This window comes from Procambarus clarkii, chromosome 56 (assembly GCF_040958095.1).
Source record: "Procambarus clarkii isolate CNS0578487 chromosome 56, FALCON_Pclarkii_2.0, whole genome shotgun sequence".
NCBI classification, from domain to species: Eukaryota; Metazoa; Arthropoda; class Malacostraca; order Decapoda; family Cambaridae; genus Procambarus; species Procambarus clarkii.
The window spans coordinates 25430564-25446298 of NC_091205.1; the positions used below are offsets into that span (position 1 = coordinate 25430564).

At 47.4% G+C, this 15735-nt stretch overlaps 2 protein-coding genes across 2 annotated transcripts; one reads left to right on the top strand and one right to left on the bottom strand.

The window, feature by feature from the left end:
• Nucleotides 1–8747: 8747 nt before the first annotated feature.
• LOC138353217 (cell surface glycoprotein 1-like) lies at nucleotides 8748–13642 on the bottom strand. The gene is made up of 6 exons (XM_069306101.1): nucleotides 13591–13642; nucleotides 12232–12949; nucleotides 11877–11995; nucleotides 10777–11632; nucleotides 9915–10588; nucleotides 8748–9289 (listed from the first exon to the last, which is right to left on the bottom strand). Exons 1-6 carry the CDS (start codon nucleotides 13640–13642, stop codon nucleotides 8748–8750), a joined length of 2961 nt encoding a protein of 986 aa, XP_069162202.1.
• A 105-nt stretch (nucleotides 13643–13747) lies between these two features.
• Nucleotides 13748–14681, top strand: LOC138353218 (variable charge X-linked protein 3B-like). The gene is made up of 2 exons (XM_069306102.1): nucleotides 13748–13795; nucleotides 14076–14681. The coding sequence occupies exons 1-2, from the start codon at nucleotides 13748–13750 to the stop codon at nucleotides 14679–14681; spliced, it is 654 nt and encodes a 217-aa protein (XP_069162203.1).
• The last annotated feature ends 1054 nt before the right edge of the window (nucleotides 14682–15735 follow it).

Sequence of the window (15735 nt, forward strand, 5' to 3'; positions counted from 1 at the left end):
ACGTGTAGCACTATCTAGTGTCCTGAATATGCATTAAACAGTCACTCTGGGTTTGAGTGCCCCAGAGTGCAAAGTTCCTCGTTGCACTCTAGCCAGACAAAACACAAGTGGCCAGAGTGAAAGCCTCTGTACTAGCAACACTTGGAAAAACATGCATACATGAAAACTTGCAGACTAACAGACTTTGTTAGAGCAACAATCGCTTCTCGGTATATATACACACAGAATTTACTTTAGTCCTGGACAATATATAGGACTAAAGTATACATACTGGTTGGTCAGTAAGCTATTGTGGTGGCCTTAATAACCCTCCAGAGGGTTAATAGGCCTTGAGCCCAATAACAAACATTAAATATGCTAATTCAATAAAGTTTGTCGGATTACCCAACACCCACTGAGGAAATTTGTATTATTGGGCTTTATTTTAAATCCTTTATTTCAGCCCCAAGATTAGCTCTATTTTAGACCGTTACTGTTAATATATTTATTATTTATTGCAAATTATTGCACAGTTGAGTGACACTTATTTGACTGTGCAACCAGATATAATACTATGTCGAGTGTTAATTGATATTAGTGAATATTATAATTTTTGTGTATAGTTAGGCCAAGGATAGGTTAGTTAAGGTTATTATATGTATATTTAATAATTACATGTTCTGTAATATTTATATGTATTTGTAGTAATTGAAGCATTTAAAGTGGTGTGATCTGAATACAAGAATAGACCTAATCACTCTTTAATATAAATTGGAACGTCATCAGTTGAAGAGTCGTGTATAAACCGTTTTTTAATTAATAAACAAGGGATGTATATATTTATATATATAATGGTAATAGTGTAAAAAATAAATGTTGAAAGTGTCATTATGTTACCTGGAAGGCCAACCTGCCATTTGTTACTGTGATCTTATAGGAAGATTTAGAGGGCGTACAACCGGTTGTCTCAGTGGCTCTCGTCACCTGAAGGATACTCAAACCGGTTGCCAAGGAAAAGGGGGAGGAAGGGTGTGTCTTGTACCAGAGACGAAGGGGTGGAACTTACAGTACAGGATCATCAATATCTCAGGTTAAAGTATGCATGCGGCCAGTCACGCAGTCACTCTGAATGACCTTTGTGGACACAAAAACTGGTCAGGCAGTTTAACTGACAGGCGGCGCTGACCCCTTCACCAACGCCTCCACCCCCCCCACCCCTCTCTCTCTCTCTCTCTCTCTCTCTCTCTCTCTCTCGTTGCTTCACGTGAATATCTGAACATGATACATATACGTGGATATACATATATAAATAGAAATGTCGATCGCACATACAGCTATACAGGCAAACGTACACATACACACACACACACACACACACACTCACTAGGAGAGCATTAGGCAGTGATGTGGTGGAGGCTGACTCCATACACAGTTTCAAATGTAGATATGATAGAGCCCAATAGGCTCAGGAACCTGTACACCAGTTGATTGACAGTTGAGAGGCGGGACCAAAGAGCCAAAGCTCAACCCCCGCAAGCACAACTAGGTGAGTACATACAGACTTGACTTTGTTCACGTCAACATAACATATAAAGTAACGTAAACAACAAAAAGTAACAAACAACAAACAAAAAAGTAACTAACAAAAAGCAGAAACAAAAATAATAGAATAAAATATATCATAACACAGGAAATGCATCGAAAAAAAATCCCAAATAAAACAAAAGAAAAGAAGGAGGAAACGAACACTAACGTCCAGAAACACGACCAAAACCAGACAATTTCCTGCTAGGAACACGAGGAAGGGTTCGGGAGGGAAGCAACAGGCCACAACCAAAGGAGAGTCGAACCAACAACCGGTGTTTATTGAGACGCACGAGCCCCACCGCCCCCCTCTCCAAACCCCCCTCCCAAACCCCCCTTCTCCAGTAATCCCAGAGAGCATTGAATCCCAGCCCCAGACACCATGCCTGTTATTCCACCAGGAAACCACTTTCCTCCTCTTCCTATATTTAGATAAGGCCAATGACCTTTCTCCATAAACCTCCCCCCATCCCCCCTTCCCCCCTCCCCCCCTTCCCCCGTCCCCCCTTCCCCCTCCCCCTTCCCCCTCCCCCCTTCCCCCGTCCCACCCCTCACTCGTTCAAATACGCAATGTGACCCCATCGTCATTCTGGGCAACGTGATAAAGATGCAACAAAGATGCTGGGTCAAGCAAGGTCAGAGGTCAATAGTTTATTTAGGGGTCTTCACTCTCATCGCGATGGTTAGCGGGGAGGGGGGGGTTTAAGGTCGATGTCCCATTATGTGTTCAAGTTAATGGACCCCAGGTTACTGGACCCCAGGTTACTGGACCCCAGGTTACTGGACCCCCAGGGATCTTAAAGCTAAGGAATGTACTCACCTAGTTCTGCTTGCGGGGGGTTGAGCTTTGGCTCTTTGGTCAATGTGTGATGGACTTGATGCGTATATTTTTCATTTTCCATATCCTGCAGTATACCCCCACACACCCAGCCAGGGTAAAGGTTACAGCCACGTACGTGCATTATCCACAAATAGTGATGCAGTGTTAGGCGCTAAATGCACGTAGAAACTGCTTTGAAGCTACGTCGAATCAACGTTAGTTGTCCACATTTATCTGGGGGTTAGAGGCTGGTGCGTTGTGTTCTACGATATAGAGTTAAGGATTATTTAGAAAAAAAAGAGAGAAGAAAAACGAAAAAAGAGAGAAGAAAAACGAAAAAGAGAGAAGAAAAACGAAAAAAGAGAAGAAAAACGAAAAAAGAGAGAAGAAAAACGAAAAAAGAGAAGAAAAACGAAAAAAAGAGAGAAGAAAAACGAAAAAAGAGAGAAGAAAAACGAAAAAGAGAGAAGAAAAACGAAAAAAGAGAAGAAAAACGAAAAAAGAGAGAAGAAAACGAAAAAGATAAAAGAAAAACTAAAATTGAGAAGAAAAACGGAAAAGGAGAGAACAAAAACGAAAAATGAGAGAACAAAAACGAAAAAAGAGAGAAGAAAAACGAAAAAGAGAGAAGAAAAACGAAAAAAGAGAAGAAAAACGAAAAAAGAGAGAAGAAAAACGAAAAAGAGAAAAGAAAAACTAAAATAGAGAAGAAAAACGGAAAAGGAGAGAACAAAAACGAAAAATGAGAAGAAAAACGAAGAAAGTGTACGTCAGTCGCCATGAAAAAGAACCAATGACAATTAATCACTAAAGCACCATTCTTTAAGGTGCTACTGCAGAATTGTTCGTTGTTGAATACTTTACATTACATTAACTTTACCATCAACATATATACATCTCAGCATCAAGTATCATCCAACTCTCCATCAAGTTACATTCATCTCAAAATCAACTGTCATTACCCTTTCCATCAGCTCAAACACAACTCATTTCACCCCCATTCACATTAACCTGAACGTCAATTCACCATCAACCCAATTTTCATTGCTTTTATAAGCAGCTAATTCAGTGGCTCTCTATTAGACCGATAAAGCCCAATAGTCTCCTCAATAAAGTCTACACTCTTCCCTTCCTGTTCCTCGGCACCAGGTGTTACCTCTCAGGGTTTTTGCAGTCAAAAGTCTAAGTAAGAAAACTCCCGTCGCCTGCAGCTCCCAGGGCTCCGTGAAGTCTTAAGTTTAAGTGAGAAAGCTCCCTCCCCTCACCTGAACTATATCCAAATTTAGCTCCTTGTCACTCGCGGTTGGAATCAGGAAGGCAACTGTTTGAAGTTTGCGGCGAGAATTCTTTCAGGAGATACACTTTAGTTTCGTACCCTCTTGTGGGGTGTTGGGTAGTGTGGGAGGGGGGGTGATAGTAGGGGGATGTGGGGATGTGGGGGATGTGTAGAGGAGGTTAACGACTTAAGGAGGGGGAGGGGAGGGGAGTTAGGTAACAAGTGTGCTATTTTTGGATTGTAAAAAGGGTCAGACAGCTGCAATAAAAAAAAAAAAAATGCACATGCTGTATAGCTGTTCACAGACTTCTTGTCTCTCACACAATTATAACTGGAGTGGATTCTAGGAGTTCTTCAACTCCCCCCCCCCCCCAAGAGTTGCAATAGCTGCTTGGGTCAAACAGGCTGTTGCTTGTAGCTGCCCGCAGGCCCACGTATCCACTAAAGCCCGTTTGCTGGGTGTACATCTGGTAGAACCAGTGGAACAATATTCTCCAGACGCAAAAATGTATCTCAAATGTGTCCACGGCATTATTTCCTTATCTCTTAATATATATCTCGAAATAAATCTGTATCCCCCTGACCTATAAACACTCCAGGCACAGACCCAAAACAAAAAGCACACACCAAAAACACATGAACATCGGGTCCTTACAAATCCCATAAGTGCCGATACAAACCCGCAAAGACATGCGTTGGATCTCGCTGAATAAGAAGCTCCTTCGCTGGCGACACAAATATTGAAACGCGGATTCGCCCCAAGCCGACAGTAGGAACAGGCAGGGGGTAGGGACACACACACACACACACACACACACACACACACACACACACACACACACACACACACACACACACACACACACACACACTCACACACGCAAATATAAAACAAAATATTGAAATCAGGGCACGCATACCCCACATCCCGTCCTCCCCTCCCCCGTCACCGCGTGGAAAATATTGGATATCTGCAATCGGAACGATATTTGGCCGGGGAAAAGATGTACATAAAGTGTTAAAATCCGTGTTTATCCTGGTGCAGGAGGCGGCGTCACGGTCCCACAACGGGACGGGATAGAGGAGCGTGCATTTTCTGAAACCCTGATATGGCGCTCTCTGCGTTTATAGTGTTCTCTAGCGTCTCATAATGTTGGAGTGCTTAGCGTTCTCTGGGAATAGGGGGGCAGGGGGGAGTGGGGAGGGGAGAATGAGGTGGGAGGAAAATGACGGGTGAGAGGTGGAGGAAGAAAGACCCGGGCACCGCCGGGTACCCTTTCTAAATAATATATTATATATATATAATATATATATATATATATATATATATATATATATATATATATATATATATATATATATATATATATATATATATATATATATATATATATATATATATATATAAGCTTAACTTACTACTCTTGAGTCCCTGCTTTGCCTAACGAGTTTCTCACCCACTTCAGAAACTAAGTGAACATTTTCCCCAGGCCTGAACCCCTGTACTTTCTTGCGTCTTGGGTGCCCCTTGAAAGTGGCCTCCCGACCCCCCCTTCTGATTCATGCATTGCCCAACCACTTGGGCTGGACGGTAGAGCGGCGGTCTCGCTTCATGCAGGTCGGCGTTCAATCCTCTACCGTCCAAGTGGTTGGGCACCATTCCTTTCCCCCCGTCCCATCCCTAATCCTTAGCCTGACCCCTTCCCAGTGCTATATAGTCGTAATGGCTTGGCGCAATTCCCTGATAATTCCCTTCCCCTTTCTGCCGTAAGCAGTTGCATAAGAATAACACTAATCCAAATTATTAAATCAAATTTAAAAAGGGAAAAATTTAAAAAGGTCAATAACTTAATCAAATTGAAATCAAATGTCAAAGGTCAATATCAATATTCTATGTATTCTTAAATGTTATGAATTTTTTATCTTCCTACTTTTTTATCATAATTCCACATGAAGTTATATTTTTAGCTCTTAAGATTAGCTAGCTAGGCATCCATCAGTCTCAGGAGACTATAGAGGTTACCTTGAGGTGCTTCCGGGGCTTAGCGTCCCCGCGGCCCGGTCGTCGACCAGGCCTCCTGCAAGAGGAGTTGCGCTCTGGTGTTGGCCTGGTCTGGAGTGGCCTGGTAGGGGGATTAAATGATTACATTACTCATTTAATCACAACCTACACCTCTCGTTCACTCGGTTATTCACTCGATACCATACACACCTCTCATTCTTCAGCACTCGCAGCTTCCTGATTCCTCGTGAAGACTCTTCCTTCCTACCTCTACACCCCTCATATCTTAATTCCTACCTCCTTCCCTCATCACTACTACCTCTTCCCTCCCCTCCCTCTTCTCCCCTCTCAGTCTCCATCATCACCGATTTAGCTAGTCATGACGAGCCCGTCTCACGCAAGACTCCTCACCGCAGCCAACAGGCTCCTGTATTATCTGAACAGCGAGTAACACTTCAACACTCACTCACCCCACTCAACCTTCTCCTCCCACACTACACCCACCTACACGCCGCCCTCCGCCCCAAACGACCTCCTACGCCCACTGGACCACCTCCGCCGCCAATCACCCACCCCACGCACGCTCCCTTATCGGCAAAAACCGGGAGGGAAAACAAACGACTATCGCCTGGAATCCTTCCAAATCCGGATTGCCGTGACGTCACTGCCTGGAGGAATACCCAACAGGCTCCGCGAGCCACGATCGCCAGGAGTCGCTGGGTCCGTGATCAGACTATAGCAGCCCAGTGTCCGTGATAGGACTATAGCAGCTGTCAATTGTAACGAGATGGAGCGAGGTGAGCTTGGGTCACCTTCAGTAGTAGTAGTAATAGGCATCCATCAGTCTCATGGAGACTATGGAGTCGCGCTCTGGTGTCGGCCTGGTCTGGAGTGGCCTCACCAGGGCGCAAAGCCAGGGTAGGTTGATTCGAGGGAAGAAGCTGTTACCCAGGCAGCAGGTCTCCCCTCTCCACGGCTGCTGAAAGTCTCCAATGGAAAGGTATACGCCTCTAGTAGGCAAGCGGAAAAGACGTCAAAGGTGGTAGAGAAGGGGTAGAGGTCACTGCTGGTAGGCATAGGTAAGCTAAGTGAGGAAGGGGAGTTAGCAGGGATGTCGTTGAAAATGTAATAAGCATTGCGAATCGCATTCAGGCGTACAGACCAGAAATAAAAGAATGAATTTTGGAGAGTTAATTTATCAATTACCCTCGATAGTGAAGAAGTGAAGAAGAACGTAAGAAATATTGAGAAGATTCGTGTTAGAATTATTAATCTTACCCTTTCGGTCATATTCAACAACATATATATAGCGACGAGCAAATGAGGAAGGTATAGCCTCACTATTGTGAGGTTACAGACTATTGTGAGACCCAACTCTACACCTGCAACAGGTGTGGGAGAGGTAAGCACCGTGACACCACCTCTCACAGAATGGCTATGGGGGTGCATAATAAAGAATCTGAAATCTGATATAGGATAACGCCTGAGACCACATTCGGTAAGAAAACAGCCAAGTATTTACTATTTGTGTCTGTAGAATCGAGCTATTAGCGCTTGGACCCCGCCTTTCTAACCAATCAAATGTTTCCTCTATTATATCTACTACACATCTACTACTACATATCTACTACATATATTTCTCTCTAACACACACACACACACACGCATATCCCCATGAAGCTGCCCATAGCAGCTGTCTAGCTCCCAGGTACCTATTTACTGCTAGGTTGAACAGGTGTATTAGGGTGAAAGAAACTCTCCCCCCCCCCGTATTTCCTTCCGTCTCGGCCGGGGAATCGAACCCAGGCCCTTAGGACTACGACTGCCGAGTGGTGTCCACTAAGCCCCGAAGGCTCCTAACTCAACAACTCCGCTACTGGGAATATCACCGCCGGCCATTTTACGCAGAAAACCACACCAAAAAAATAATAGTTTACAGGTGGTGTTCATTCCTGGAGAGGACACAGAGAGCCGACCATCATTCGTACTCAGATTCGTCCTCAGATTCGTCCTCCTCCATCTTGTTGTGTGGTACACCTGTTCACCTAGCAGTACTGGTTCAGGTGGTGGTATTGCTGGTGCTGGTTCAGGTTCTGGTGCTGGTTCTGGTTCTGGTGCTGGTTCTGGTTCTGGTGCAGGTTCTGGTGCAGGTTCTGGTGCTGGTTCTGGTTCTGCGCGTCATCTGCTCATAAATACCTCGATTGCCGACTACTACTAGTTATCTGGTGACGCGTGATGTCTCATTCCACTTTGGGTTCGGGGATGACCCATAGCCAAGGCTTGCTGGGCAGTCAGTGTGGGTGAAGGGGATTCCATGTACATTTTTGTCTCATTGTCGTAGACTACGACGTTGTTAATGAAGCATGAACTTGAAGGCTGTTATTCGACTGACCCGGAGCTACTACTTCTGGTTTATGTACTGGTTCAGGTTTAGGTGCTGGCTTTAGTTTTCTTGACGGGTTAAGTTGCTGCCGACGTTGTATTGCGTTCGTTGTATTGCTGGTTTTCCCTGGAACACGACCCGCCAATCGCTTAACAACCAGGTAGCAAAGTAGTGCCGGATGAAGACTTGAAAGACTGGCGCTCAAGACTGGAGACTTGAACCCAAACCAAATAGCTTGCGAGGTGCGGAACGGAGAGAACAACCATTTGGGCTGGACGGTAAAGCGACGGTCCCGCGTCATGCAGGTCGGCGATCAATCCCCAACCGTCCAAGGAGTTGTGATGGGACAGGGAGGGAGGAATGCTGCCCAACCACTTGGACGGTCGGATTGAACGCCGACCTGCATGAAGCGAGACCGTCGCTCTACCGTCCAGCCCAAGTAGTTGGGTCATGAAAACTAGGAAAAAAAAAAAAGTAGGAGTAAGAACACTTGAAATCGTAATACCTAGTAGGCATCCACCAGTCTCAGGAGACTATGGAGTTGCGCTAAGCCAGGGTAGGTTGATTCAGGGGAGAAGCTGTTACCCATGCAGCAGGAGGTCAAGTAACAAGCGCACATCATCACATTATTGCTGTATTAGCGCGCAGGTTCTAAACCCCACTCGTCCTCATCCAAGTCCGGGTTAAGTTGGAGCCGGTGTAATCAAGGTTCAGGTTCTGGTTCAGGTTCTGGTGCTGGTTCAGGTTCTGGTGCTGGTTCAGGTTCTGGTGCTGGTTCAGGTTCTGGTGCTGGTTCAGGTTCTGGTGCTGGTTCTGGTGCTGGTGCTGGTTCTGGTGTTGGTTCTGGTTCTGGTTCTGGTGCTGGTTCTGGTGCTGGTTCAGGTTCTGGTTCAGGTTCTGGTGCTGGTTCAGGTTCTGGTGTTGGTTCAGGTTCCGGTGCTGGTTCAGGTTCTGGTGCTGGTGTTGGTTCTGGTGCTGGTGCTGGTTCTGGTGTTGGTTCTGGTTCTGGTGTTGGTTCTGGTTCTGGTGCTGGTTCTGGTGTTGGTTCTGGTTCTGGTGCTGGTTCTGGTTCTGGTGCTGGTTCAGGTTCTGGTGTTGGTTCTGGTTCAGGTTCTGGTGTTGGTTCTGGTGCTGGTGCTGGTTCTGGTGCTGGTTCTGGTGCTGGTTCAGGTTCTGGTTCAGGTTCTGGTGCTGGTTCTGGGGTTGGTTCTGGTGCTGGTTCTGGTGCTGGTTCTGGTGCTGGTTCTGGGGTTGGTTCTGGTGCTGGTTCTGGTGCTGGTTCTGGTGCTGGTTCTGGTGCTGGTTCAGGTTCTGGTTCTGGTGCTGGTTCTGGTGCTGGTGCTGGTGCTGGTTCAGGTTCTGGTTCTGGTGCTGGTTCAGGTTCTGGTTCTGGTGTTGGTTCTGGTGCTGGTTCTGGTTCTGGTGCTGGTTCTGGTGTTGGTTCTGGTGTTGGTTCTTGTGTTGGTTCTGGTGCTGGTTCTGGTGTTGGTTCTGGTGCTGGTTCTGGTGTTGGTTCTGGTTCTGGTGCTGGTTCTGGTGCTGGTGTTGGTTCTGGTGCTGGTTCTGGTGCTGGTGCTGGTGCTGGTGCTGGTGCTGGTTCTGGTGCTGGTTCTGGTGCTGGTTCTGGTGCTGGTTCTGGTGCTGGTGTTGGTTCTGGTGCTGGTTCTGGTGCTGGTTCTGGTGCTGGTTCTGGTGCTGGTTCAGGTTCAGGTGCTGGTTCTGGTGCTGGTTCTGGTGTTGGTTCTGGTGCTGGTTCTGGTATTGGTGTTGGTTCTGGTGCTGGTTCTGGTGTTGGTGCTGGTTCTGGTGCTGGTTCTGGTGCTGGTTCTGGTGCTGGTGTCGATTGTGGTGCCAATTTTGGTTTTGTTGCCGGTTGTGGTGCCAATTTTGGTTGTGGTGCCAATTTTGATAGTGGTGCCGGTTGTGGTGCCAATTTTGGTTGTGCCGGTTGTGGTGCCAATTTTGGTTATGGTGCCAGTTTTTGTGCCAATTTTGGTTTTGTTGCCGGTTGTGGTGCCAATTTTGGTTGTGGTGCCAATTTTGATAGTGGTGCCGGTTGTGGTGCCAATTTTGGTTGTGCCGGTTGTGGTGCCAATTTTGGTTATGGTGCCGGTTGTGGTGCCAATTTTAGTTATGGTGCTGGTTGTGGTGCCGGTTGTGGTGCCAATTTTGGTTTTGTTGCCGGTTGTGGTGCCAATTTTGGTTGTGGTGCCAATTTTGATAGTGGTGCCGGTTGTGGTGCCAATTTTGGTTCTGGTACCGGTTTTTGTGCCAATTTTGGTTTTGTTGCCGGTTGTGGTGCCAATTTTGGTTATGGTGCCAATTTTGGTTGTGCCGGTTGTGGTGCCAATTTTGGTTTTGGTGCCGGTTGTGGTGCCAATTTTGGTTGTGGTGCCGGTTGTGGTGCCAATTTTGGTTTTGGTGCCAATTTTGGTTGTGGTGCCAATTTTAGTTATGGTGCCGGTTGTGGTGCCAATTATGGTTTTGGTGCCAATTTTGGTTGTGGTGCCAATGTTGGTTGTGGTGCCAATTTTGGTTTTGGTGCTGGTTGTGGTGCCAATTTTAGTTATGGTGCCGGTTGTGGTGCCAATTTTAGCTATGGTGCCGGTTGTCGTGCCAATTTTAGCTATGGTGCCGGTTGTGGTGCCAATTTTAGTTATGGTGCCGGTTGTGGTGCCAATTTTAGTTATGGTGCCGGTTGTGGTGCCAATTTTGGTTTTGGTGCCGGTTGCGGTGCCAATTTTGGTTGTGGTGCCAATGTTGGTTGTGGTGCCAATGTTGGTTGTGGTGCCAATGTTGGTTGTGGTGCCAATGTTGGTTGTGGTGCCAATTTTGGTTGTGTTGCCAATGTTGGTTGTGGTGCCAATTTTGGTTGTGTTGCCAATGTTGGTTGTGGTGCCAATTTTGGTTGTGTTGCCAATGTTGGTTGTGGTGCCAATTTTGGTTCTGGTGCTGGTTCTGGTTCTGGTGTCGGTTCTGGTGCTGGTTCTGGTGTTGGTTCTGGTGTTGGTTCTGGTGTTGGATCTGGTGCTGGTTCTGGTTCTGGTGCTGGTTCTGGTTCTGGTTCTGGTGCTGGTTCTGGTGTCGGTTCTGGTGCTGGTTCTGGTGCTGGTTCTGGTGTTGGTTCTGGTGTTGGATCTGGTGTTGGTTCTGGTGCTGGTTCTGGTGCTGGTTTTGGTGTTGGTTCTGGTGTTGGTTCTGGTTCTGGTGCTGGATCTGGTGTTGGTTCTGGTGCTGGTTCTGGTGTTGGTTCTGGTGCTGGTGTTGGTTCTGGTGTTGGATCTGGTGCTGGTTCTGGTGTTGGTTCTGGTGTTGGTTCTGGTGTTGGATCTGGTGTTGGATCTTGTGTTGGATCTTGTGTTGGTTCTTGTGTTGGATCTGGTGCTGGTTCTGGTGCTGGTTCTGGTGCTGGTTCTGGTGCTGGTTCTGGTGTTGGTTCTGGTGCTGGTGTTGGTTCTGGTGTTGGTTCTGGTGTTGGTTCTGGTGCTGGATCTGGTGCTGGTTCTGGTGTTGGTTCTGGTGTTGGATCTGGTGTTGGTTCTGGTGCTGGTTCTGGTGCTGGTTCTGGTGCTGGTTCTGGTTCTGGTGCTGATGTCGGTTGTGGTGCCAATTTTGGTTTTGGTGCCGGTTTTTGTGCCAATTTTGATTTTGTTGCCGGTTGTGGTGCCAATTTTGGTTGTGCCGGTTGTGGTGCCAATTTTGGTTATGGTGCCGGTTGTGGTGCCAATTTTGGTTGTGGTGCCAATTTTGGTTATGGTGCCGGTTGTGGTGCCAATTTTAGTTATGGTGCTGGTTGTGGTGCCGGTTGTGGTGCCAATTTTGGTTTTGTTGCCGGTTGTGGTGCCAATTTTGGTTTTGGTGCCAATTTTGGTTTTGGTGCCAATTTTGGTTGTGGTGCCAATTTTGGTTTTGGTGCCAATTTTGGTTGTGGTGCCAATTTTGGTTTTGGTGCTGGTTGTGGTGCCAATTTTAGTTATGGTGCCGGTTGTGGTGCCGGTTGTGGTGCCAATTTTAGTTATGGTGCCGGTTGTGGTGCCAATTTTGGTTTTGGTGCCGGTTGCGGTGCCAATTTTGGTTGTGGTGCCAATGTTGGTTGTGGTGCCAATGTTGGTTGTGGTGCCAATGTTGGTTGTGGTGCCAATTTTGGTTGTGTTGCCAATGTTGGTTGTGGTGCCAATTTTGGTTGCGGTGCCAATTTTGGTTGTGGTGCCAATTTTGGTTCTGGAGTGGGTTGTGGTGCCAATTTTGGTTGTGGTGCCGGTTGTGGTGCCAATTTTGGTTCTGGAGTGGGATGTGGTGCCAATTTTGGTTCTGGTGCTGGTTCTGGTGTTGGTTCTGGTGTTGGTTCTGGTGCTGGTTCTGGTGCTGGTTCTGGTGTCGGTTCTGGTGCTGGTTCTGGTGTCGGTTCTGGTGTCGGTTCTGGTGCTGGTTCTGGTGCTGGTTCTGGTTGTGGTGCTGGTTGTGGTGCTGGTGTTGGTGCTGGTGTTGGTTCTGGTGTTGGTTCTGGTGCTGGTTCTGGTGTTGGTTCTGGTGCTGGTTCTGGTGTTGGTTCTGGTGCTGGTTCTGGTGCTGGTTCTGGTGCTGGTTCTGGTGCTGGTTCTGGTGCTGGTTCTGGTGCTGGTTCTGGTGCTGGTTCTGGTTCTGGTGTTGGTTCTGGTGTTGGTTCTGGTGTTGGTTCTGGTGCTGGTGCTGGTGCTGGTGCTGGTTCTGGTGCTGGTTCTGGTTCTGGTGTTGGTTCTGGTGTTGGTTCTGGTGTTGGTTCTGGTGCTGGTGCTGGTGCTGGTTCTGGTTCTGGTTCTGGTTCTGGTTCTGGTGCTGGTTCTGGTGCTGGTGCTGGTTCTGGTGCTGGTTCTGGTGCTGGTTCTGGTGCTGGTTCTGGTGCTGGTTCTGGTGTTGGTTCTGGTGCTGGTTAACGTTGAGGTGCCAACGGAACCAGCAGAAGTTCTGGTTGTGGTGTAGGTTGACGTGAAGAACCAAAGACCTAAAATGCTGGTTTTGGTTCTGGTGTGGGTTGTGGTGCCAATTTTGGTTCTTGTGTGGGTTGTGGTCCCAATTTTGGTTCTTGTGTGGGTTGTGGTACCAATTTTGGTTGTGGTGGAGATTAAGGACCTGGTTTAGAATCAGGTTAAAATTAAGTGGAGAGCTTGACGTTTTCAACCCATCTGTCAACAGTCGTCTCGTTTGCTGTAGGAACTTCTAATCCATAAAATTTCATGATGGTCGTGTACGGTGCTATGGAGTCGTTAATGGCTTAAATGTCTTCATTAAAGACGTAATCGATTTTAGATTAGATGAGCTTTTCTTTACGCGCCACTAAAATTATCCTATTTTCCAGGTCCTTCTTAATCTCTTGCAACTCTGTGTCCAGATCAAAGTCCTTCGGCTTCGAACCTCCGCTTTGGTTCTGGTAGTTCGTACCCAAGAAATCCCAGCTGGCCTTTTCGCAAGACGCTACCTCGAACACGGTGAAATGCCGGAAGTTGACCGCTGGATGCACCTCACTGGCCTTTGGAGTGTTCTTGTATTTAACCGCTGGAGTTTCTTACCCGGCCTGGTATAGGAGCGATCACGCTCTAGTTCCTGAGAAGTGAAAACCATGAGTAGGAAACGCCAAATATTTTAAGAGAAAGAGGATTTCGTGGACTTAGTTTAATGGTTTACTCTCCGGCGATAAGTTTCCGGCCTCTAATCCCACTTGCGTTCATGCGGGTCGACCCGTCAAACGCCCTCATGTCTATGGAGATTAGGAAGGTCTCGTTTGTCTCGGGGTTCGAGAGCATGAGCTAGGCGCTGTGGGGCGTGTGGACCCCGAACACGACTACGGAGGAATTACCTGTGGGCAGATGGTACCGGGGCGAGAACGTGCAACAGTTGCCCTCGGTCTCGATAATTCCGCTCACCTGTAGTGCTCGAGACTTCTCCTCCGTGGGCGGAACTTTTTCATCAGGGATACAGGTTATAAGACCTGTCCGTCGGACCTGGGTTGGAGGGCCCTTCTCAGGGACCTACCCTGGAGCACTCCTATTCTCAGAGAGCTGGACTGGAGGACCCTTCTCAGAGAGCTAGACTGGAGGACCCTTCTCAGGAAGCTGATCTGGAGCACTCCTATTCTCAGAGAGCTGGACTGGAGGACCCTTCTCAGAGAGCTAGACTGGAGGACCCTTCTCAGGAAGCTGATCTGGAGCACTCCTATTCTCAGAGAGCTGGACTGGAGGACCCTTCTCAGGAAGCTGATCTGGAGCACTCCTATTCTCAGAGAGCTGGACTGGAGGACCCTTCTCAGAGAGCTGGACTGGAGGATCCTTCTCAGGTAGCTGACCTGGAGCACTCCTATTCTCAGAGAGCTGGACTGGAGGACCCTTCTCAGAGAGCTGGACTGGAGGACCCTTCTCAGAGAGCTAGACTGGAGGACCCTTCTCCCCTGGGAGCTGCTGGTCTGGAAGACAATCTTCGGGTAGCTGGCCTGGAGGACCCTTCTTCTCAGGTAACTGACCTGGAAGACCCTTCGTCTCTGGGAGCTGGCCTGGAAGATTCTGTCCCTCAGGGAGCGGGCCTGGAAGAGTCCCCTCCGGCAGGAAGAGGTTGCCTCGGGACTCAGGCTCCCTGGCTCCGACACGCAACAAAAAGTCCGATATAGAAGACGCTCTACATTGTAGATTTCATTTTTTGTTTAATTTGATAAAAATAATTCTGAATTTTGGGTATTTATTAATACTTTTCTTTTGTTGTGATGAAGACGATGCTGTTGTCTCAGGGTTTGGAGATTATTAGACAGGAGAATTGCACGAAGGTGTCTGATTGTAACATACAAGGTGCCTATAACACCAGGTGTATAACACTATAATACAGGTGTATAACACCAGGTGCCTAGCACAGCAGGGGGTCTGTATGTAACACTGTAAGAACCGCCTCCCCCCCTTGCAACACAGACAAAGGTACCCCTAGTACATAGTTAGCCCCCACCATATACCGTTGGACACCCGGGAGTAGTACACTAGGTGTAGTCTCAATGACACCCGTTTCACGTAATCAATAGCTAATAAACATAAATATATCGGGGGAACTGGTTACTCTGCCTAGTGACTCCCTTGTAACGTTACAGTTGGACACAGACGGGGCTTTAAGGACACCCACCTTGAAGCACTAGGCCAAGTACCCCTTCTACTGGCTTACCAGTAGCTTAATATGTACTCTTTCCGTGGTGACCTCCAGCCTGGTACTGTGGGGTCTCAACTTGTCTCCTGAACTGGAATATTGTGTGGTACTGAATACTTTTTCTGGGACGGAATCCAATGAAAGCAACGTAACTCGTTAAATGTTAGCAGTCTTCCTTAAAATTCCCACAGTGTGTGTGTGTGTGTGTGTGTGTGTGTGTACTCACCTAAGTTGTACTCACCTAATTGTGCTTGCGGGGGTTGAGCTCTGGCTCTTTGGTCCCGCCTCTCAACCGTCAATCAACATGGTGTACAGATTCCTGAGCCTATTGGGCTCTAGTCATATCTACACTTTGAAACTGTGTAATGGAGTGCAGCCTCCACCACATCACTTCCCTAATGCATTCCATTTGCTAACCTACTCTGACACTGAAAAAGTTCTTTCTAACGTCTCTGTGGCTCATTTGGGTACTCAGCTTCCACCTGTGTCCCCTTGTTCGCGTCCCACCAGTGTTGAAAAGTTCGTCCTTGTTTACC